The following is a 21,948-nucleotide window of genomic DNA, read 5'->3' as shown; positions in this document are numbered from 1 at the left end:
GGAAGGCAAGACTCCATCTCTTTAGATGTATGGAAAGAAACACGAGCCCGTTCCCAGAAGGTTCTCCCCCAGGAAGAAGCGAGTCCTGAGTCGTGTGGGGGAGTGTGGGGCTTCCTCGTGGCTTCTTCGGTGGGCAGCGGGCAGCTGGGGACGGTCAGGGGTGCTGCTCAGCCCAAGTGCAGAGCTCCCCTTGCCCGCTTTGGTCCAGAACTCATCAGACCCAGCCTCTTTTCCAGTGAGAATGGGCACGGTTGATCGTGGAGTGCAGAACTGCTAATGGGGCTAAGCTGAGACACAGGTTATGCTTCCATCACAGCAAATGTATTGCAGTGGTGACAAAGAGACCGGGAACCATTTTTCCCCCCTGAGGTCATGAGTTTAAAAATGGATGTAACAAGACTTTTCGACCCTGTAAACAGATTAAAGGCTAGTGCATTTTAGAGCATTTGCCAAAATACAATTTAGGGGCCTAAAGTGAATAATTTGAAGAAATTAGGATCCAAGAATTCTAGTAATAAGGGGAAGTGTCTGAAGTATATATCCGTTTGGCCATACACAGGTGGAGATGAAAGGAAGTCCATCTAAAAGGATCGTGAAAAGGCTGACTGAACACAGCTATGGATTCTTATTAAAGGGGCTATCTTGAAGGTAAAGCTTGTTTCAAGCTTCAGAGGAATTAAGTTGACTTTGATAATTAAACAGTGGAATGGCCACATGTGGAATTCCATAAATAAAAGTTTATTAACATATAATATGCTACACACAATAAAAATACTCTTAAAAACAAAAACAAAACAAAACTCATCAGACCCTCCATCCTGGAGGAGAGGAGGAGAAAGAGCCTGGGAGATGAGAAACAGGAGTTCATATAGGGTGCTGACTGGAGAAAGGTCCAAAAACCATGAAAGTTTTAATGAAGTAGATTTTATTGTTTTTAATTATGCAAAAATACAAGCTATGACTACAAGAATTAACGAAAGATCAGGAACAACAGGTAAAAATAAATGTCCATAATCCTATACATCCGAAGATAAATTCATATAAAGATGCCTCGTAGAAGTGTTTTCTAACGAATATGGAACACAAGTGTTCTGTAAACTCTAAATTGCAGTGCGGTGTGTAATAGGATGGAGGCGGTGGCGAGGTGCTGTCCTTGGTGCTGAAGTGGGCAGGGGAGGAAATGCCCAGGAAATGCTCTGCAGGGCCTGGTAGGAAGGTCCAAGGTAGCGTCCATGGGGTTTCTTTTTCTTTTCCTTTTTCTTTTCTTTTCTTTTTTTAGGTACTGGTGGCCAAGGATTGAACCCGGGACCTGCTATGTGGGAAGCCGGCCTCAACCACTGAGCCACACCGGCTTCCCTGAGTTGGTTCTATTATTTGTTTTGCTTGTTTGTTTTTGCTGTTTCCAGGAGGCACCGGAAACTGAACCCAGTTCAGGAAGGCGAGGGCTTAACTACTTGAGCCACACGCGCTCCGCCCATGGAGTTTCTATGTGAGCATTTCCAAGCCCTGGGTCTCCCTCCTTGGTAAGCGCAGGGGTGGTCTCTTCTCATACTCCTGTTCCACCAAGCTTTCCAAGCGTGGGTCTCCTCCCTCCCACACTCCACATGCCTTGCAAAACTGCTGTGTCTTAAATCGCTGTCATCGTCACCTGTGGCCTCTGGATTTGGATCTGGAAAGAGAGAGAGTACAAGGTGAGGCTGGGCCTGTGAGGAGCCTGAGATCTGCAAGTGTGAGAAGCTTGGGACTGGGGGAGTGCTTGGCTTAAAACTTGCCCTGTTACCTGGTATCCAACAAACTAACTGTGTCTTCCCCTCCCAGTCAGGTAGATTTCCAGGTATCCCGGCTGGGGTTTCATCTTTGCCCCAAGACTCTTTCTAGGGAGTGCACGGTCTGGAGCCAGTCACATTTGGTATTTCTTATACCCTCAGATATCCATCCAGTTGAAATTATGATAAAGTAGTAATCAAGAGTTGCCATTTCTTATCCAAGTGACCAATCAGACTCAATAGTAGGACAATCTGATATTAGGTGCCTCTTGGTGTGATGTGATAGCATTTTCTATAACATATTCTTAAAAAATGTATTTAAGCTGAATCTAACCAAGACTCTAGACCTAACTGCCAGTTTATAGGCAATTCAGAGGACTGAGGGAACAAGTTAAATGGCATCACGAGGAAATAAACAAATCTAGAATGTAGGACATTTCTCAAGGCAAACATCCTGGATTCTTTAAAAAATCAATATACTTTTAAAAGGTAGGCGCCAGTTCTAGATTAAAACTCTAAAGAGATGTAACAAAATTCACTGAGTGAAGTTTATTGTATCCTTGTCTGAAAAATATCAATGTAAGTGTCTTTGGGATATCTAGAAAAACTGAATATTGTGTGAAATTGTGGAATTATCCATTTATTGGGTATGATAATTGATATTTGGAAATGTGTGCTGAAGTGTTTAGAGATCAGGTGTCACAATGTTTGCAACTGACTTCCAAATGGTTCAGCAAAAATTGTGCATATATAGATGTACATATACACACATATACATATATATAGTACATATGTATTTATATATATTGCAAATATAGCAACGTGTTAAACATTGTTGATCTAGATGGGGGTATATAGGTGTTTACTGTACTCTTCTTTTGACTTTTACGTGGTTTGAAAATTAAAATAAAATTTGGCCATCAAGGAAATACTTAAAGTGGAGAAGGAAACCGCTGAGCCTAAAGCCGCAGGTGTCTTAGAGGAGGTAGAGTACAACCTGCTGCTTCGCTCTTCTTCTCTCCCACCTTTTACCACCCAGTTCTTGGCAGCATCGGGCTGGGACGATCACCTGGGCTAGCAGACCAAAAGGATGGCTTTGCTTTCCTGAAGGTCCCATCGTGGTGGGCGGGGAAATGGGCCTCAGGGGATGGGGAGGCGACCATCTCTCCCAGGCCCTTCTTACCCTTGTTTCTGAGTCTATGTTGCCCAGGGAGGGCTGGAAGTTGCTGTAGATGGAGTCCAAGTTGATCGAATCCTCTTGTTCTAGAGGAGGGGAAAGTACCGCAGAGACACGTGGTTAAGAAGACAAGCTCTCCACCCTGTCCTCTAATCCCACCCCCGGGGACGGTGGTGGGTTTCTGTCCCCACTTCCCAGGAAACCGAAAATTGTTTTAGACGTGAAAGACTACCACCAAAGTTACCCAACCTATGCAAATGGCTTAATTGATTCCATGGAGATGTGAAAAACCATGTTTAAAAATTCAATGGAGCACATAAAAATAAAGAAAAATCACAAGTGCTTTGCAAGCAGCTTCTCAGGTTCGGAGAAAAGGTCTTTGAAATTTGGCCTGGAATTGCACTGCATTGAGGGAGCCGTGTGACAACTTTATGATACTGAGTGCTAAAATCCATAACATAAGACTTTTCTTTCATTTAGGGTTTCTTCAATGGTTTCAAATTTTTTGTACTTTTCTACAGAAAAGTCTTGCACATATTTTGTTCGATATATTCCTAGGTATCTTACTCATTTCTTGCTCTATGAAAAGTATGTTTTTTTAAACTAAATTTTCTGTTTGCTGCTGGGGCATGGAAATATAATTGATCTTGTAAGAATCGATTTGTTTAATGTTCTTTGGGGTTTTCTATGTGAGATGATCATATCCTCATTTCCAATCTTTAAACCCTTTATATCTTGTTCTTGTTTTATTATACTGACTGTGACACCCAAGACAATGATTACTAGAATTGGTGATAACAGATATTCCTTGACTTGCTCCTGGTTTAATGCAGGTGGGCAAACTATGGCCAACAAGACCCATGAGCTAATAATGCCTTTCACCTTTTAAAGCAGTTGAAAAAACATCAAAGGAAGATTAATCTTCTGTGACATGTGAAAATTATATGAAATAAAAATGTCAGTGTCCATAAATAAAGTTTTATTGGAATACATCCATGCTCATTTATGCCCATACTGTCTACAGCTGCTTTCATGCTACATCAACAGAGTAGAGGAGTTGTGATAGAGACTGAGTAGTCCACAGAACTCAAAATATGCTGTCTCACTCTTCATAGAAAAAGTTGGGCGACCCCTGGTTAAATGGAATGGCTTTTAATGTTTTGCAAGTGAGAATGATTTTTCCATGCTTGTGTGGAGATTTGGGAATGGAAGTTCTCTTCTTTTCCTAATTTGCTGAGCTTTTATGATGCATGGGTATTGATTTTACTAAATACTTTCTCTTGCATCTATTGAAGTATTTTTCTCTTTCTTCTGTTAATGTGGTAAACTTATGAATAGATTGCCTGATTTTGAGTCCTGCTTTCTACAGTACAGTCATCTAGTCAGGATTTTTTTTATACTTGCAAGGTATGGTAGGCCAATGTTTTTTGTGTTGTTTAGGATCTTTCCACCTTTGTTTACAAAGGAATTTGATTTTTAAATATGCATTTTTGTGCAATACTTGTCTGGTTTTGCTATCAAGGTTTACGGTAGGCTCATAAAATTAGCAGGAGAGAATTCCCTCTATTTCCATTTTCTGAATGAGTTTGTATAAATTGTACATTTCTGTTCCTTGACTAGTCAATAGGACTTATTTGTAAAACCTGATTCTTTTTTTTGGAAGACCATTCTGGTTTTCAGAATTTTGTCCAAGTTTATAGATTTATTGCTTCCAAAGATGTTCATAATAAACTTTTATATCCTTTTAATAACTACTGTAATTTAGTGATACTCCTGTATTCATTTCTGATATTGAGAATTTGTGCTTTTCTGCTTTTCTCTTCATCAGTCTTCAGCAGAAATTATTCACATTTATTAATCTTTTCAAATAACCCACTTTTGGTTTGTTGATCCTTTCTATTGTATTTCTGCTTTCTGTTTTATTGATTCTGCTCTTGTCTTTATTTCTTTCCATCTATTTCCTTTGGATTTACCTGGGGTTCTCTTAACTTCAAAAGTTGAAAAATTGTGGAACCTCAAAAAAAAAAAAAAAAAAAGAATAGGGAATGGGTATAGCTCAGTGGCTGAGCACTGGCTTCCCATGTACAAGGTCCCAGGTTCAATCATCTGCCCTGGTACCTCCAAGAAAAAAAAGAAAATCTTTAAAATTAGGTCAATAGTTTCCAGTCTTTCTCTGTTTCCCTGCTATGAGCATTGTAAGGCTATACATTTCCTTCTAAGTACAGCTTTAACTACATTCCACAAGTTTTGATAGGAAGTATTTTCATTGTCATTCAGATCCAAATATATTCTAACTTCCATTATGACTTCTTATTTGTTCCATGAGTTATTTAGAAACTTAGATGCCAAACATATGGGAGTTCTGTGGTTTTTCAGAAATATTTCTGTTATTGACTTCTTACTTGCATTGTGGCCAGATAATGTAGTCTGATTTAAATAAATAGTTTTAAATGTGTTGGAATTTTTTAATGGCCTTGTATGTGGTCAGACTAATACATTTCCCATGTACTCTCGTAATGCAAGTGCACTCTCCAGCCATTGAACTTGGCGTTCTGTATATTTCACTTAAGGATGTTCGGCCATCTTATTTTGTGCCTTCCATTTGCCCTACCTTTTTTTTTTCCTTTTTCCCTTTTCTTGCCTTTTTTGTGGATTGACTGAATTCTTTCCTCATTCAAATCCACCCTTCTTTAGAATTTAAAGACTCTAGAAATTTTAACATGGTCACCGAACCTAACAAAATCTAAAATTAATATATTTACTGGGATATAACTCACGTGTTAATGAACTTGCCCATTGCTGAGCATTTACCTGTCTCTACCTATGCAGAGTTCTGTGTTCTGGAGAAATCCACCCCATCAAGAAATCTATGCCTCCCCAATCGTTTGGTTATGCTGTGCCCATGCTTGTGCTCCATCCAGGACTCCGCAGGAGCCAGGGGTGGGAATAGGGTTTCGAAAGTTTTGGAGATCGGCAACGCCTTTCCCCTCGCCCCTTCAAAGCCCAGCGCCCTCCCAACGCCTCCCGTAGGTGTCTCCACCCTTTGAGCCATCGTGAACCCAGCGAGGACGGCCAATACCGTCGCAGATGTCAAAGCCAATGTTTCGGAAGGTCCCAGGGGCTGGTCCACCGTCCTCTTCATGCCACTTGTACAACCGAGACACTTTAGACTTTTGCCTATTGATGGAAACACCAGAGAGACCCCCGTTACGAGCAGGGAACGGGGACAGGACCCTGCTTTCAGATCCCCCAACTGTCCACCCAAAGGTGGAATGATCGGAGACGGAGGGGTCAGGAAAGGAGGACCTGGAGGGAGAGGAGGAGGCGGCGGCAGCGGTGGCTCACCTTTGTACCTCCCTCCTGGAGCGCAACGTGAATACCAGGAGAGCAGCCAGGACGAGCAGGACCACCACTCCCACTGCCCCCAGGACCCCGTACACCAGACTCTTCTGCACGCCCGATTCACAGGTTTCTCCGCTGTACCAGTGAGTGTCTGTGTTCAGGCAGCTGGGATGGGAGAGAAGGGGCGGCGAGAGAGGGTGACCCGGAGTGAGCCGGCGCCCCTGCCTCCAGCCTCAGGGCAGCGCCCTGACCCCGCGGGTGTCTACTAGGAAAGGGTGAAGGGGGCGCTGCCAGGAGGCAGAGCAAGGCTCCCCGAAGGCGAGGTCCAGCTTCCAGGGGCCCAACGCCCAGGACCAGGCCTCCAGTAGAACCCCAGGTCTGCGAACCCGGGCCCCCACTCCGGGACTCCCTTAGGCTTCGCCCCAGGGACTTGAGGACACAAAAGTGGTCCTTCCACCCCCCACTAACAATCTCCTGTTCGGCCTCTGTCTTTGTAGGAGAAACCGTCCCCCTGCTTGACCCAGAGCCCATGTTCCCCCTCTGGAGCTCCTCCCCGCCCCTGGGGATGCCCTTTCTAACCCTGGTCGTTTTCTCCCTCTACCAGCTTGGGAGCCCCTCTTCCAGGAAGCCTTCCCGGAACAACTGCTCGGGCCTTTGCATGACGTGGGACTCCCACCCCGACACCTGGTGCTCCTGTCGGTCTCTCTGCCTTCACATCCTGGTAACCGAGTTTTTACGGCTTTGCACCCTCCCCCTGTAGGGGTGTGACCACCCTCCCCCATTTCACCTGCAGGGGTGGTGCTGCGACCTGTCCCATCTGGGGAACTTGTCACAGTCCTCAGCCTTGCTCAGCACAGAGAGGACACCTGGGAGGGCAGCTCCGGGGCCACGAAAGGCCTGTCCTGAGCTGGCCTCGGGGCTCTGGCTGTGCGTTTCTCCCCCCCATCTCCTCTGTGGCTGGGTGCTTTGGAGAGAGGCCAGGGCCCGTTCCCTCCCTTGGCCCCTAAGTCTTGAGGAGTCGGGGTCTGAGGGGTGAAGGGGAGCAGCTGGAGGGTGGGGGTGGAGGGGCACTTACTAGCACCGAGGACCGCTGCGCTCCAGCTTGCATGCCCCGAAGTGGCAGTCCTTAGAGGCGTTGAAGCCGGGCGTGCAGGCGCTGACGCAGATGGGCTTCTGATCCTTGTACTCCACTGTGAAGTACTTGGCAAAGTCCTCCCCGGCCTTCTTCTTGCACTCGGCTGACGGGGCAAGGAGGAACAGCCAAGGTCAGGGGGCTGGGAGCGCCTCCCGGCTCATCCTGGGCCCCCCGACCCCCACCAGCTCACATACCTTCAGGATTGTACTCAACTGTAAGCGTTTTCACCTCAGTGGCATTATCGTTGAAACACAGTAAAGCTGCAAGGAAGATGCACAAAGTCCCTTACAACCAGCTCGTTGAGCATCCTCAGTGGAAAGAGGTGTGAGAGTGAGAGAGGGGAGGAGGGCTGGGATGGGGGGAGGCGGGAAAATGGTCCCTGCAGGAGGACAATGCTGACCTCAGATGCGGCTGGCCAGAGCGGTGACCTTGTCAGTGTCCTGCCCCCTGCCCTGGACCCCCCTTCTCTCCTCCCAGGTCCGCACGCATTGCTTAATAAACCATGCAGGCCCGGATTTTCCTGCAGACGCCCCTGATCTGGGCTGAGCCTCTGGTCTTGAAAAGGCTGGCGCCCCATGGGACTGAGCACACCTGTACACCTGACCTTGTACCTGCCCTTCAAGGTCTCTGGAGCTTCCAGTCCGGGCAACAAGCCTTAGCACCGATTGATCCCAGCACTCACAGTATCCTGCCACCCACCCACCTTCCTCCCTTCCCTCTTTCCAAGGATGAAATGGATGGAATGATGACAAAGGTTAAAGGCTCTTTGAAGACCCTTTCATTTCCCTCCCTATAGCCTAGGAGTTTACCTGAGCAGTTATTATCGACACTTATTTGCTCTTTGGTTACAGCAGTGATTTTTTCCTCCACCTTCTGGGAGAGCGACTGGAAAACCTGCTCGTATTGTGGAGTGAACTTGGTCTTCAGGATGACGTCATGCTCCACCACCACACTGCCAGACCTGAGGTGGGGGAGAAGGCATCCTTGGGCATCCTCCCACACTCAGAACTGGCACTCACTCCTCCAGCCCCCTCCCAGGTAGGCTTTGCCCGCTCTGCAGAGCAGCTGGGCGTGATGATTCCAGGGCTTACTGGGTGAACGTTCTGTTCCAGGCACTGTGCTGGGCACCTCCCACCCAGAACCTCATTTCATGACCTCAGCCCACAGTCTGCGAAGGCCTGGACAGAGGGAGGCCTCAGGGATGAAGATGGACAGAGGGACGGGGCCTGGGGTCTAGGTCGTCCTCAAGGTGTCGCTAGACGAATTCAAGCACGGAGACTGGGCAGCTGCTGGCAAGGCATCCTGCAGCAGCCTTTGGCCACAGGGTAAGAGGCTGCACCAAGCACTCTTAGTGAGGTCACAGGGCCATAGGGCTCAGTGGTGAGCTGCAGAGATCTGTCAACCTCTGAAACCGCATGCAAAATTTGAAGGTGCATAGATGCATTTTTCTAATCACACAAGTATTTGTCTCTGATCCCCCAAAAGAGTAAATGTTCGCAACACTAAGATCCTTTGGCTTTTGAGTTAGGAGAAGGCAGTAGCAATACAATTGGGCGAGCCTGGTCTCAGCAATTTTTATAGCTCCTTGCCCCTTTCCTTACTTTCCTCTTCCTTGACTCCAAATCTCCACCTGGAGTAATCGATCTATATTTCCAAAAAGGAATCAGAAACGCCTTTGAATTAAGAAGCTCAGATCCACAATGCAAATTACTTCTTTCTCTTGAGTATAGGAGTATAGGATTATTTGCACCCCACTAAAAAGTGTTTTCTGGATTTGAAAACAGAGTAGCAAGTCCAGTCTTCCTTGTGCTCACTGCCCAAGATTCCCAAATACTGGAATGAAAAAAAACCCTCTCTGTCTCCTTAATGCTATATGCAGATCCTGAAATAGAAGTACTAGATTTGGGGGGATCCTCATTAGAATGTTAGAGCTAGAAGAGACCAGGAGATCTTCTAGTTCGAGGCTGTCCTTCACAAGTATGGAAGTGGAGACCCCAAGAAGCAACCCTGATGTGGGAAGCGGACTTGGTCCAGTGGTTAGGGCGTCCGTCTACCACATGGGAGGCCCATGGTTCAAACCCCAGGCCTCCTTGACCCGTGTGGAGCTGGCCATGCGCAGTGCTGATGCGCACAAGGAGTGCCCTGCCACGCAGGGGTGACCCCCATGTAGGGAAGCCCCACACGCAAGGAGTGCACCCCATAAGGAGAGCCGCCCAGCACAAAAGAAAGTGCAGCCTGCCCAGGAATGGTGCCGCACACATGGAGAGATGACACAACAAGATGATGCAACAAAAAGAAACACAGATTCCCGTGCCACTGACAACAACAGAAGCAGACAAAAACAAGAACATGCAGCAAATGGACACAGAGAACAGACAACTGGTGGGGAGGAGGGGAGAGAAATAAAATAAAATAAATCTAAAAAAAAGAAACCCTGATGGAGGGTCTCCAGCATTGCACAGGCTCCTTGGCTGCCCCCACCTCCTGCTCTGAGAGCCCGATGGCCGGGACCATTGGAAGGTTTTGTAAAGTTGGGATCCATAATGGGGGAAGGATTCTGTGAGGCCTGAATCCCGCCTTTGGGCAGTGGACTTGACTATAAGACAGTTGTGGACTTGGGAACTTTTTCCTGGGATTTCCCGGCACACGCTGATTTGGCCTCATCCCTGAAAACTGATGGGGCAGCCACCCTAGAAGTTGAAGCTTCAAGGTTTGCTGGTTTCTTGGTCTGTCTCCAGCACAAAAAGATTTTTCTTTAAATCTTGGCCCTACCCCTCCGTAATGGACCGCTCGAGCAATTCATTTCCTCTCTCTGGCCTCAGTTTCTTCATCTGCATGATGGGGACAGTCCTCTGGCTCATGGGGTGGTTATGAGATGTCAGCGGGAAAACGTACAAGAAACTCTCCTGGTGGGGGGCACAGTTATTAACACAGCGCTCTTTACAGTGGGAGCTCTTCCCGGATACTCACGACAGCCTTGTGATGTTGACACCTGCATACTCGGGGATGTCTTTGTAAACCTCATCCATCTGAAAAGCAAGGGGCCGCTGTGTCACCAGAGCTCCTGCTGGGCCTTGCTGGAGAACCCCAAGGGGGCGGAGGACAGACCGCCCACCCTGCAGCTCCCCCCGCTCCGGGTCCTGAGCTGGCTCTGGCACCCAGTCTGGGTAGAGTGGTCCCTCCCAGAGACCCTGCCCCAGGGGCCCCGACAGCCCCCAATGGAACCTTGCTTGGCACATCTAAAAGAGAACGGGCCTCGGATACTTTTCCGCCCCCTGGAGACGCCTCCCTGGGGGCCAGGGACGGGCCCTTGGGCACCTGCTCTCCCAGGCTGACCTGCTTGGTGAATGTCGTATTGAAATTCCGGAACGCCTGGGAAGACCGGTCTTCAAGGTCTTTGGTGAATTTCTCACTGGTCACTGTCACTGACAATTCCACCTGGGCTGTGACGTTAGCTGGCGTCTCTGTGGCAGGGGACAGCAGCACTGTTTATCCAGTGTGACATCTGCCCGGCAACCCGCCCTGGCTGGGAGAGAGAGCCCCGGCCATCCGGCCCTGAGCCTGCACCCCAGGGCTCCTGACTTTCTCCCCAAAGTCCCCCAGGAAGGAGGGAAGAGCCCGCTGCCCTCCTGACGGCGTCGGGAGCTTATATGTGATTGTACAATCTCCCACACGTTGTGCGTTCTGCTCCGCAATAGACTCATTTATTTTAAAGGTGTATTTTACTGTAAGATTCTGTGCCAAATTTGCTTTCTTGTTCCCAAATAGCCCTGCTTTTTTAAAAATTTGATTTTAATGTTTTCCCTTGCTAGACACGCCGAGGCCCATGCTGGGGCAGGAGTGGGAGCCTGGCGTGGAGGTGGGCCTGGGGTAGGGGTGAGGGCGGGGCTGGAGGGGAGGGCCGCGAGGTCTCGGCTCACCTATCTCGAAGTTATCCATCATCAGCTCACACCTCGATCCGTAGCTGGGCTCAAGGCACTGACACTTGAGCCCATCCCAGGAGCCTCCGTTCTCGCAGATGTTAAGCCGGTCCTGGCACCGGTCTCCCCCGTAGCCGCTGGGACATGTGCAGGACTCTCCATTCCATTTGCCGCCGTTGAGGCAGATCACTGCAAGGGACAAGACCCCTGTCAATCACATGGGTTTGCACCTCACTTTACAGTGTGCACTGGGCTTCTGCAGACCCCTTCTATTATGATGCGCTCATGAGACCCAGGGCTAAGCAGGACAGTTCCTATCACCTGGGTGCTATGAGACCGAGGGACCCAGTGGACCCTGATTTGGAGCAGCCTCATCCCGCTTCTTTGGTGAGGGATGAGCCGGGCAGGACCGAGGAGGAAAAAGAGGGGCAGATTCGAGAGGTCCCAGATTAACTGACAAATTTATGTTCTAATAAGCCTTGGGATTGTCCTGCCAACACCTGCTTTGGAAAAGCCAGACTGGAAAGAGTCCCCTTGCGAGTCCTCGTGATTCCTTTCTTGTTTTGGGGATGAGGCTTTTGAGGGAGGAGTGCAGGTCTAACTCGCTGTAGTTGAAACAGACAGGAGGTGGCTATCGACAGCTGCCGGAGAGCTGCGCCCTTTAGCCAGGAAGATCTGGGGAGAACAGAAAAGCTCCGTTCTCTTAGGCGCTTCCTAAAAATGGTTGTACCTATGGAGACCACTCTGCAAGGTGGGCTTTGCCCGGGGGGCGAAGAAGGTGGGCGCATGCCCAGCTCAGACCCGCTTTGCCCTGGCCAGACTTGGAGAGTCAGACAGCCACGCCACGCCAGACAGCCACGCTGCGCGGCCTCCGCCAGTGCACCTTTGTCACGTTCAGAAAGAATGGCATAGAGGGGTCAAGAGTCCTGGGCACACTGAGACCCATGAACTGGAATCATAAACAGATGTCCCTGTGCTCGCCCCCCCACGCCTCCCTTGCTCTCTCTGTTGCATGTGTGTTACTGAAGATATCCACGTCTGCTCTAAGTGACCGAGGTGGCTGCTGAGGAAGAGGGAGGGTGGCTGCGGGCGTGTGCTCACCTGTTGCTCAACAATCTAAAAGGTAGGTCAGCCTCCAGGGGGATAAGAAAGATGGAGGGTGGACGGCGTGCGTTCAGGGCGGTGGCTGGCTCCAGGTTGTGGGCCCATGGGGGTGGCAGTCACCTGGCACTTGTGGTGAGAAGCCTGTGGGTCTTCCCAGGAACCGCAGGATCAGACCACCCACCCAAAGCAGCTCAGGGCCATGAAAACCAGAGCGCACAATGATGGAGAGAAAACAAAGAATGAAGCCACACAGTAGGAGGGCCAGGCAAAGTGGAACGACTCAACCACAAATCCCCGAGTGAAGGAAGCAGCTAAAAACTGAAGAACCAACTACCTTCATCTCTGTCAACTCAGGACAGGACTGAGCAGAGCCCTGGGCAGACAGAGACAGGGTCATCTAAGGGGGCGCTCGTGGAGTTCATCGAAACCAATGCGTGCTTTCAAGTATTTTAATTGTATACTTCTTTTAATTTATGTCAAACATCCCTGGTCAACTGGAGAATACTATGCACAGGTACAGCAGGATATTACCATCAGCACACAGGGGGCAGAACTCTGCTGTCATCCTGCCATGAGTGAGCAGAGAGTAGTGAAAGTTTTAGAGTCAGAAAGAATAGGGATACAGAAAGCAGAGGAACACACATAGGCCTGGATGGGAGTTCAGAGCTGATGCAAGGGAAGGGAAGAGAACCTTCCAGGGCCTCTGCAGCAGGAACTCAAGGAATAAGAAGAGAATAAAAGTGAACGGTGGAAGGGAAAGAGTGGCCACCAGGTACATGTGAACAAGAGAGGCAACACCCACCTGCAAAGAAAATCTTTGCACTTAAGTACGAGCAAAATCAATAAGAAAAATCATTGAAAAGATGTGAAGGAAAGTCAATGAAAGCTACCAGGATAGTGAAGTTATGCCATGCCAAAACACCAAGAGCAGAGATTTACAGAGTATAAAAGAAAGTAGGATGTAATGACTGTTTCCTGGGCTTTGAAGATACCCAGGCAAAGAGAGATTAATGTTTTCTATGAAGAAAAAGAAGTAGTTTGAGATAACTCAAGAAGGAGACGGAGAAGATACAAAGAAGGATGACAGAATCAGAAAACATTTACTTAAGGGAAGGCAAGTAAGAGGAGAGGGAATTAAAGGTGCATAAAAAACAAACAAACAAAGGATGAGTAGACGTTTAAGAAGATTTGAAGAATGTACAGGGGTAAGATTAAAAGAAAATACATTCAAAGGAAAATACAGGGAAGCGGACTTAGCCCAGTGGTTAGGGCATCCGTCTACCACATGGGAGGTCCGCGGTTCAAACACCGGGCCTCCTGACCCGTGTGGAGCTGGCCCATGCGCAGTGCTGATGCGCACAAGGAGTGCCGCGCCACGCAGGGGTGTCCCCCGCGCAAGAAATGCGCCCCATAAGGAAAGCCACCCAGCGCAAAAGAAAGTACAGCCTGCCCAGGAGTGCCACCGCACACATCGAGAGCTGATAAAACAAGATGACTCGACGAAAAGAGACACAGACTCCTGGTGCTGCTGACAAGAATACAAGGGGACACAGAAGAACACACAGCGAATGGACACAAGAGAAGACAACTGAGGGGGGCGGGGACTAGAGAGAAATAATTAAATAAATCTTAAAAAAAAATAGGGAAATTTAAAATATATCTAACCTTTAGGGGTGGAAGTGACCGGGGAAGAAGTGATTCGTGTGCTCGACATCGAGGTGGTGGAGGAGGCCATAGAGGTGACAGGGGTGGTGGCCGTGGTGCTGGAAGTGGCCGTGGAGGAGGGTGTTGTGGGTGTGGACGTCGCACTGGTCGAGGATTCTGTGGAGGTGGCGGGGGTGGTGGCCGTGGTGCTGGAAGTGGCCGTGGAGGAGGGTGTCGTGGCTGTGGACGTCCCACTGGTCAAGGATGATGTGGAGGTGGTGGGGGTGGTGGCTGTGGCGCTGGATGGAGCTGTGGAGGAGGATGTCGGGGCTGTCATGGTCACGCTGGTCGAGGATGCTGTGGAGGTGGCGGGGGTGGTGGCCGTGGTGCTGGAAGTGGCCGTGGAGGATGGTGTCACAGCTATCGTGCTTGTACCGGTAGAGGATGCTGTGGAGGTGGCACGGGTGGTGGCCGTGGTGCTGGAAGTGGACATGGAGGTGGGTGTCAGGGCTGTGGATGTGGCGCTGGTTGAGGATGCTGTGGAGGTGACAGGGGTGGTGGCTGTGGCGCTGGAAGTGGCCATGGAGGAGGAGTTTGGGGGTTTCGAGGTCGCACTGGTGGAGGATGCTGTGGAGGTGGTGGGGTTGGTGGTCCTGGTGCTAGATGTGGCCATGGAGGAGGGTGTTGGAGAAGTCAATGTCACAGCAGTCGAGCATGCCGGGGAGGTGACGAGGGTGGTCGCCGTGGTGCTGGATGTGGCCGTGGAGGAGGGTATCGGAGCTGTCAATGTCACGGTGGTCGAGGATGCCGGGGAGGTGGCGGGGGTGGTGGCTGTGGCACTGGATGTGGCCGTGGAGGAGGGTGTCAGAGCTGTCGAGGATGTGCCGGTCGAGGATGCTGTGGAGGTGACAGTGGTGCTGGCCGTGGTGCTGGAAGTGGCTGTGGAGGAGGGTGTCGGGGCTTTGGATGTTGTGGTGGTCGGGGATGCTGTGGAGGTGACGGTGGTGGTGGGATCTGTGGTGCTGGAAGTGCCTGTGGAGGAGGGTGTCGGGGCTTTGGACGTTGTGCTGGTCGGGGATGCTGTGGAGGTGACGGTGGTGGGAGCCGTGGTGCTGGAAGTGCTTGTGGAGGAGGGTGTCGGGGCTTCGGACGTTGTGCTGGTCGGGGATGCTGTGGCGGTGACGGTGGTGGGAGCCGTGGTGCTGGAAGTGCCTGTCGAGGAGGACGTCGGGGCTTTGGACGTTGTGCTGGTCGGGGATGCTGTGGAGGTGACGGTGGTGGGAGCCGTGGTGCTGGAAGTGCCTGTGGAGGAGGGTGTCGGGGCTTTGGACGTTGTGCTGGTCGGGGATGCTGTGGAGGTGACGGTGGTGGGAGCCGTGGAGCTGGAAGTGCCTGTGGAGGAGGGTGTCGGGGCTTTGGACGTTGTGCTGGTTGGGGGTGCTGCGGAGGTGACGGTGGTGGGAGCCGTGGTGCTGGAAGTGCCTGTGGAGGAGGGTGTCGGGGCTTTGGACGTTGTGCTGGTCGGGGATGCTGTGGAGGTGACGGTGGTGGGAGCCGTGGTGCTGGAAGTGCCTGTGGAGGAGGGTGTCGGGGCTTTGGACGTTGTGCTGGTCGGGGATGCTGTGGAGGTGACGGTGGTGGTGGGAGCCGTGGTGCTGGAAGTGCCTGTGGAGGAGGGTGTCGGGGCTTCGGACGTTGTGCTGGTCGGGGATGCTGTGGAGGTGACGGTGGTGGTGGGATCTGTGGTGCTGGAAGTGCCTGTCGAGGAGGACGTCGGGGCTTTGGACGTTGTGCTGGTCGGGGATGCTGTGGAGGTGACGGTGGTGGGAGCCGTGGTGCTGGAAGTGCCTGTGGAGGAGGGTGTCGGGGCTTTGGACGTTGTGCTGGTCGGGGATTCTGTGGAGGTGACGGTGGTGGTGGCCGTGGTGCTGGAAGTGCCTGTGGAGGAGGGTGTCGGGGCTTCGGACGTTGTGCTGATCGGGGATGCTGTGGAGGTGACGGTGGTGGGAGCCGTGGTGCTGGAAGTGCCTGTCGAGGAGGACGTCGGGGCTTTGGACGTTGTGCTGGTCGGGGATGCTGTGGAGGTGACGGTGGTGGGAGCCGTGGTGCTGGAAGTGCCTGTGGAGGAGGGTGTCGGGGCTTCGGACGTTGTGCTGGTCGGGGATGCTGTGGAGGTGACGGTGGTGGTGGCCGTGGTGCTGGAAGTGCCTGTGGAGGAGGGTGTCGGGGCTTCGGACGTTGTGCTGGTCGGGGATGCTGTGGAGGTGACGGTGGTGGGAGCCGTGGTGCTGGAAGTGCCTGTCGAGGAGGACGTCGGGGCTTCGGACGTTGTGCTGGTCGGGGATGCTGTGGAGGTGACGGTGGTGGTGGCCGTGGTGCTGGAAGTGCCTGTGGAGGAGGGTGTCGGGGCTTTGGACGTTGTGCTGGTCGGGGATGCTGTGGAGGTGACGGTGGTGGTGGCCGTGGTGCTGGAAGTGCCTGTGGAGGAGGGTGTCGGGGCTTTGGACGTTGTGCTGGTCGGGGATGCTGTGGAGGTGACAGTGGTGGTGGGATCTGTGGTGCTGGAAGTGCCTGTGGAGGAGGTTGTCGGGGCTTCGGACTTTGTGCTGGTCGGGGATGCTGTGGAGGTGACGGTGGTGGGAGCCGTGGTGCTGGAAGTGCCTGTCGAGGAGGACGTCGGGGCTTTGGACGTTGTGCTGGTCGGGGATGCTGTGGAGGTGACGGTGGTGGGAGCCGTGGTGCTGGAAGTGCCTGTCGAGGAGGACGTCGGGGCTTTGGACGTTGTGCTGGTCGGGGATGCTGTGGAGGTGACGGTGGTGGGAGCCGTGGTGCTGGAAGTGCCTGTGGAGGAGGACGTCGGGGCTTCGGACGTTGTGCTGGTCGGGGATGCTGTGGAGGTGACAGTGGTGGTGGGAGCCGTGGTGCTGGAAGTGCCTGTGGAGGAGGACGTCGGGGCTTCGGACGTTGTGCTGGTCGGGGATGCTGTGGAGGTGACAGTGGTGGTGGGATCTGTGGTGCTGGAAGTGCCTGTGGAGGAGGGTGTCGGGGCTTCAGACGTTGTGCTGGCCGATGATGCTGTGGAGGTTACGGTGGTGGTGGCCGTGGTGCTGGAAGTGCCTGTGGAGGAGGGTGTCGGGGCTTCGGACGTTGTGCTGGTCGGGGATGCTGTGGAGGTGAAGGTGGTGGTGGCCGTGGTGCTGGAAGTGCCTGTGGAGGAGGGTGTCAGGGCTTCGGACGTTGTGCTGGTCGGGGATGCTGTGGAGGTGACGGTGGTGGTGGGATCTGTGGTGCTGGACGTGCCTGTGGAGGAGGGTGTCGGGGCTTTGGACATTGTGCTGGTCGGGGATGCTGTGGAGGTGACAGTGGTGGTGGGATCTGTGGTGCTGGAAGTGCCTGTGGAGGAGGGGGTCGGGGCTTTGGATGTTGTGCTGGTCGGGGATGCTGTGGAGGTGACGATGGTGGTGGCCGTGGTGCTGGAAGTGCCTGTGGAGGAGGGTGTCGGGGCTTTGGACGTTGTGCTGGTCGGGGATGCTGTGGAGGTGATGGTGGTGGGATCTGTGGTGCTGGAAGTGCCTGTGGAGGAGGGTGTCGGGGCTTTGGACGTTGTGCTGGTCGGGGATGCTGTGGAGGTGACGGTGGTGGTGGGATCTGTGGTGCTGGAAGTGCCTGTGGAGGAGGGTGTCAGGGCTTCGGACGTTGTGCTGGTCGGGGATGCTGTGGAGGTGACGGTGGTGGTGGGATCTGTGGTGCTGGAAGTGCCTGTGGAGGAGGGTGTCGGGGTTTTGGACGTTGTGCTGGTCGGGGATGCTGTGGAGGTGATGGTGGTGGGAGCCGTGGTGCTGGAAGTGCTTGTGGAGGAGGGTGTCGGGGCTTCGGACGTTGTGCTGGTCGGGGATGCTGTGGCGGTGATGGTGGTGGGAGCCGTGGTGCTGGAAGTGCCTGTCGAGGAGGACGTCGGGGCTTTGGACGTTGTGCTGGTCGGGGATGCTGTGGAGGTGACGGTGGTGGTGGGATCTGTGGTGCTGGAAGTGCCTGTGGAGGAGGGTGTCGGGGCTTCGGACGTTGTGCTGGTCGGGGATGCTGTGGAGGTGACGGTGGTGGTGGCCGTGGTGCTGGAAGTGCCTGTGGAGGAGGGTGTCGGGGCTTCGGACGTTGTGCTGGTCGGGGATGCTGTGGAGGTGACGGTGGTGGGAGCCGTGGTGCTGGAAGTGCCTGTCGAGGAGGACGTCGGGGCTTCGGACGTTGTGCTGGTCGGGGATGCTGTGGAGGTGACGGTGGTGGTGGCCGTGGTGCTGGAAGTGCCTGTGGAGGAGGGTGTCGGGGCTTTGGACGTTGTGCTGGTCGGGGATGCTGTGGAGGTGACGGTGGTGGTGGCCGTGGTGCTGGAAGTGCCTGTGGAGGAGGGTGTCGGGGCTTTGGACGTTGTGCTGGTCGGGGATGCTGTGGAGGTGACAGTGGTGGTGGGATCTGTGGTGCTGGAAGTGCCTGTGGAGGAGGTTGTCGGGGCTTCGGACTTTGTGCTGGTCGGGGATGCTGTGGAGGTGACGGTGGTGGGAGCCGTGGTGCTGGAAGTGCCTGTCGAGGAGGACGTCGGGGCTTTGGACGTTGTGCTGGTCGGGGATGCTGTGGAGGTGACGGTGGTGGGAGCCGTGGTGCTGGAAGTGCCTGTCGAGGAGGACGTCGGGGCTTTGGACGTTGTGCTGGTCGGGGATGCTGTGGAGGTGACGGTGGTGGGAGCCGTGGTGCTGGAAGTGCCTGTGGAGGAGGACGTCGGGGCTTCGGACGTTGTGCTGGTCGGGGATGCTGTGGAGGTGACAGTGGTGGTGGGAGCCGTGGTGCTGGAAGTGCCTGTGGAGGAGGACGTCGGGGCTTCGGACGTTGTGCTGGTCGGGGATGCTGTGGAGGTGACAGTGGTGGTGGGATCTGTGGTGCTGGAAGTGCCTGTGGAGGAGGGTGTCGGGGCTTCAGACGTTGTGCTGGCCGATGATGCTGTGGAGGTTACGGTGGTGGTGGCCGTGGTGCTGGAAGTGCCTGTGGAGGAGGGTGTCGGGGCTTCGGACGTTGTGCTGGTCGGGGATGCTGTGGAGGTGAAGGTGGTGGTGGCCGTGGTGCTGGAAGTGCCTGTGGAGGAGGGTGTCAGGGCTTCGGACGTTGTGCTGGTCGGGGATGCTGTGGAGGTGACGGTGGTGGTGGGATCTGTGGTGCTGGACGTGCCTGTGGAGGAGGGTGTCGGGGCTTTGGACATTGTGCTGGTCGGGGATGCTGTGGAGGTGACAGTGGTGGTGGGATCTGTGGTGCTGGAAGTGCCTGTGGAGGAGGGGGTCGGGGCTTTGGATGTTGTGCTGGTCGGGGATGCTGTGGAGGTGACGATGGTGGTGGCCGTGGTGCTGGAAGTGCCTGTGGAGGAGGGTGTCGGGGCTTTGGACGTTGTGCTGGTCGGGGATGCTGTGGAGGTGATGGTGGTGGGATCTGTGGTGCTGGAAGTGCCTGTGGAGGAGGGTGTCGGGGCTTTGGACGTTGTGCTGGTCGGGGATGCTGTGGAGGTGACGGTGGTGGTGGGATCTGTGGTGCTGGAAGTGCCTGTGGAGGAGGGTGTCAGGGCTTCGGACGTTGTGCTGGTCGGGGATGCTGTGGAGGTGACGGTGGTGGTGGGATCTGTGGTGCTGGAAGTGCCTGTGGAGGAGGGTGTCGGGGTTTTGGACGTTGTGCTGGTCGGGGATGCTGTGGAGGTGATGGTGGTGGGAGCCGTGGTGCTGGAAGTGCTTGTGGAGGAGGGTGTCGGGGCTTCGGACGTTGTGCTGGTCGGGGATGCTGTGGCGGTGATGGTGGTGGGAGCCGTGGTGCTGGAAGTGCCTGTCGAGGAGGACGTCGGGGCTTTGGACGTTGTGCTGGTCGGGGATGCTGTGGAGGTGACGGTGGTGGTGGGATCTGTGGTGCTGGAAGTGCCTGTGGAGGAGGGTGTCGGGGCTTCGGACGTTGTGCTGGTCGGGGATGCTGTGGAGGTGACGGTGGTGGTGGCCGTGGTGCTGGAAGTGCCTGTGGAGGAGGGTGTCGGGGCTTCGGACGTTGTGCTGGTCGGGGATGCTGTGGAGGTGACGGTGGTGGGAGCCGTGGTGCTGGAAGTGCCTGTCGAGGAGGACGTCGGGGCTTCGGACGTTGTGCTGGTCGGGGATGCTGTGGAGGTGACGGTGGTGGTGGCCGTGGTGCTGGAAGTGCCTGTGGAGGAGGGTGTCGGGGCTTTGGACGTTGTGCTGGTCGGGGATGCTGTGGAGGTGACGGTGGTGGTGGCCGTGGTGCTGGAAGTGCCTGTGGAGGAGGGTGTCGGGGCTTTGGACGTTGTGCTGGTCGGGGATGCTGTGGAGGTGACAGTGGTGGTGGGATCTGTGGTGCTGGAAGTGCCTGTGGAGGAGGTTGTCGGGGCTTCGGACTTTGTGCTGGTCGGGGATGCTGTGGAGGTGACGGTGGTGGGAGCCGTGGTGCTGGAAGTGCCTGTCGAGGAGGACGTCGGGGCTTTGGACGTTGTGCTGGTCGGGGATGCTGTGGAGGTGACGGTGGTGGGAGCCGTGGTGCTGGAAGTGCCTGTCGAGGAGGACGTCGGGGCTTTGGACGTTGTGCTGGTCGGGGATGCTGTGGAGGTGACGGTGGTGGGAGCCGTGGTGCTGGAAGTGCCTGTGGAGGAGGACGTCGGGGCTTCGGACGTTGTGCTGGTCGGGGATGCTGTGGAGGTGACAGTGGTGGTGGGAGCCGTGGTGCTGGAAGTGCCTGTGGAGGAGGGTGTCGGGGCTTCGGACGTTGTGCTGGTCGGGGATGCTGTGGAGGTGAAGGTGGTGGTGGCCGTGGTGCTGGAAGTGCCTGTGGAGGAGGGTGTCAGGGCTTCGGACGTTGTGCTGGTCGGGGATGCTGTGGAGGTGACGGTGGTGGTGGGATCTGTGGTGCTGGACGTGCCTGTGGAGGAGGGTGTCGGGGCTTTGGACATTGTGCTGGTCGGGGATGCTGTGGAGGTGACAGTGGTGGTGGGATCTGTGGTGCTGGAAGTGCCTGTGGAGGAGGGGGTCGGGGCTTTGGATGTTGTGCTGGTCGGGGATGCTGTGGAGGTGACGATGGTGGTGGCCGTGGTGCTGGAAGTGCCTGTGGAGGAGGGTGTCGGGGATTTGGACGTTGTGCTGGTCGGGGATGCTGTGGAGGTGATGGTGGTGGGATCTGTGGTGCTGGAAGTGCCTGTGGAGGAGGGTGTCGGGGCTTTGGACGTTGTGCTGGTCGGGGATGCTGTGGAGGTGACGGTGGTGGTGGGATCTGTGGTGCTGGAAGTGCCTGTGGAGGAGGGTGTCAGGGCTTCGGACGTTGTGCTGGTCGGGGATGCTGTGGAGGTGACGGTGGTGGTGGGATCTGTGGTGCTGGAAGTGCCTGTGGAGGAGGGTGTCGGGGTTTTGGACGTTGTGCTGGTCGGGGATGCTGTGGAGGTGATGGTGGTGGGAGCCGTGGTGCTGGAAGTGCTTGTGGAGGAGGGTGTCGGGGCTTCGGACGTTGTGCTGGTCGGGGATGCTGTGGCGGTGATGGTGGTGGGAGCCGTGGTGCTGGAAGTGCCTGTCGAGGAGGACGTCGGGGCTTTGGACGTTGTGCTGGTCGGGGATGCTGTGGAGGTGACGGTGGTGGTGGGAGCCGTGGTGCTGGAAGTGCCTGTGGAGGAGGGTGTCGGGGCTTCGGACGTTGTGCTGGTCGGGGATGCTGTGGAGGTGACGGTGGTGGTGGCCGTGGTGCTGGAAGTGCCTGTCGTGGAGGACGTCGGGGCTTTGGACGTTGTGCTGGTCGGGGATGCTGTGGAGGTGACGGTGGTGGTGGCCGTGGTGCTGGAAGCGCCTG

General features: G+C 54.1%; 1 protein-coding gene and 1 non-coding gene across 2 annotated transcripts in view; one reads left to right on the top strand and one right to left on the bottom strand.

Moving 5' to 3' along the window:
- The first annotated feature begins 222 nt into the window (after positions 1-222).
- On the top strand, positions 223-356 carry LOC111761530 (small nucleolar RNA SNORA1). Its single transcript, XR_002794871.1, has one exon. It is a non-coding gene; the product is annotated as a small nucleolar RNA SNORA1 (small nucleolar RNA).
- Positions 357-815: 459 nt separating this feature from the next.
- The window catches only part of LOC131275511 (mucin-17), a 41,796-nt gene continuing 20,663 nt past the window's right edge, over positions 816-21,948 (bottom strand). The window contains exons 4-17 of the mRNA XM_071211461.1: positions 19,091-21,945; positions 17,145-19,029; positions 15,593-17,070; positions 14,110-15,528; positions 11,341-11,529; positions 10,757-10,884; positions 10,391-10,449; positions 8,230-8,381; positions 7,615-7,680; positions 7,361-7,523; positions 6,289-6,450; positions 6,023-6,120; positions 2,950-3,029; positions 816-1,669 (exon numbers count right to left, since the gene is read on the bottom strand). Coding sequence (XP_071067562.1) covers positions 1,628-1,669; positions 2,950-3,029; positions 6,023-6,120; positions 6,289-6,450; positions 7,361-7,523; positions 7,615-7,680; positions 8,230-8,381; positions 10,391-10,449; positions 10,757-10,884; positions 11,341-11,529; positions 14,110-15,528; positions 15,593-17,070; positions 17,145-19,029; positions 19,091-21,945 — 8,776 coding nt within the window. The 3' untranslated portion in view covers positions 816-1,627. The remainder of the gene's footprint in view (positions 1,670-2,949; positions 3,030-6,022; positions 6,121-6,288; positions 6,451-7,360; positions 7,524-7,614; positions 7,681-8,229; positions 8,382-10,390; positions 10,450-10,756; positions 10,885-11,340; positions 11,530-14,109; positions 15,529-15,592; positions 17,071-17,144; positions 19,030-19,090; positions 21,946-21,948) is intronic.

The sequence above is a fragment of the Dasypus novemcinctus genome, chromosome 23 (assembly GCF_030445035.2).
Source record: "Dasypus novemcinctus isolate mDasNov1 chromosome 23, mDasNov1.1.hap2, whole genome shotgun sequence".
In the NCBI taxonomy this organism is placed as follows: domain Eukaryota; kingdom Metazoa; phylum Chordata; class Mammalia; order Cingulata; family Dasypodidae; genus Dasypus; species Dasypus novemcinctus.
The sequence above is the reverse complement of the archived record's forward strand: the minus strand, read 5'-3'. Positions and strand labels throughout refer to the sequence as shown.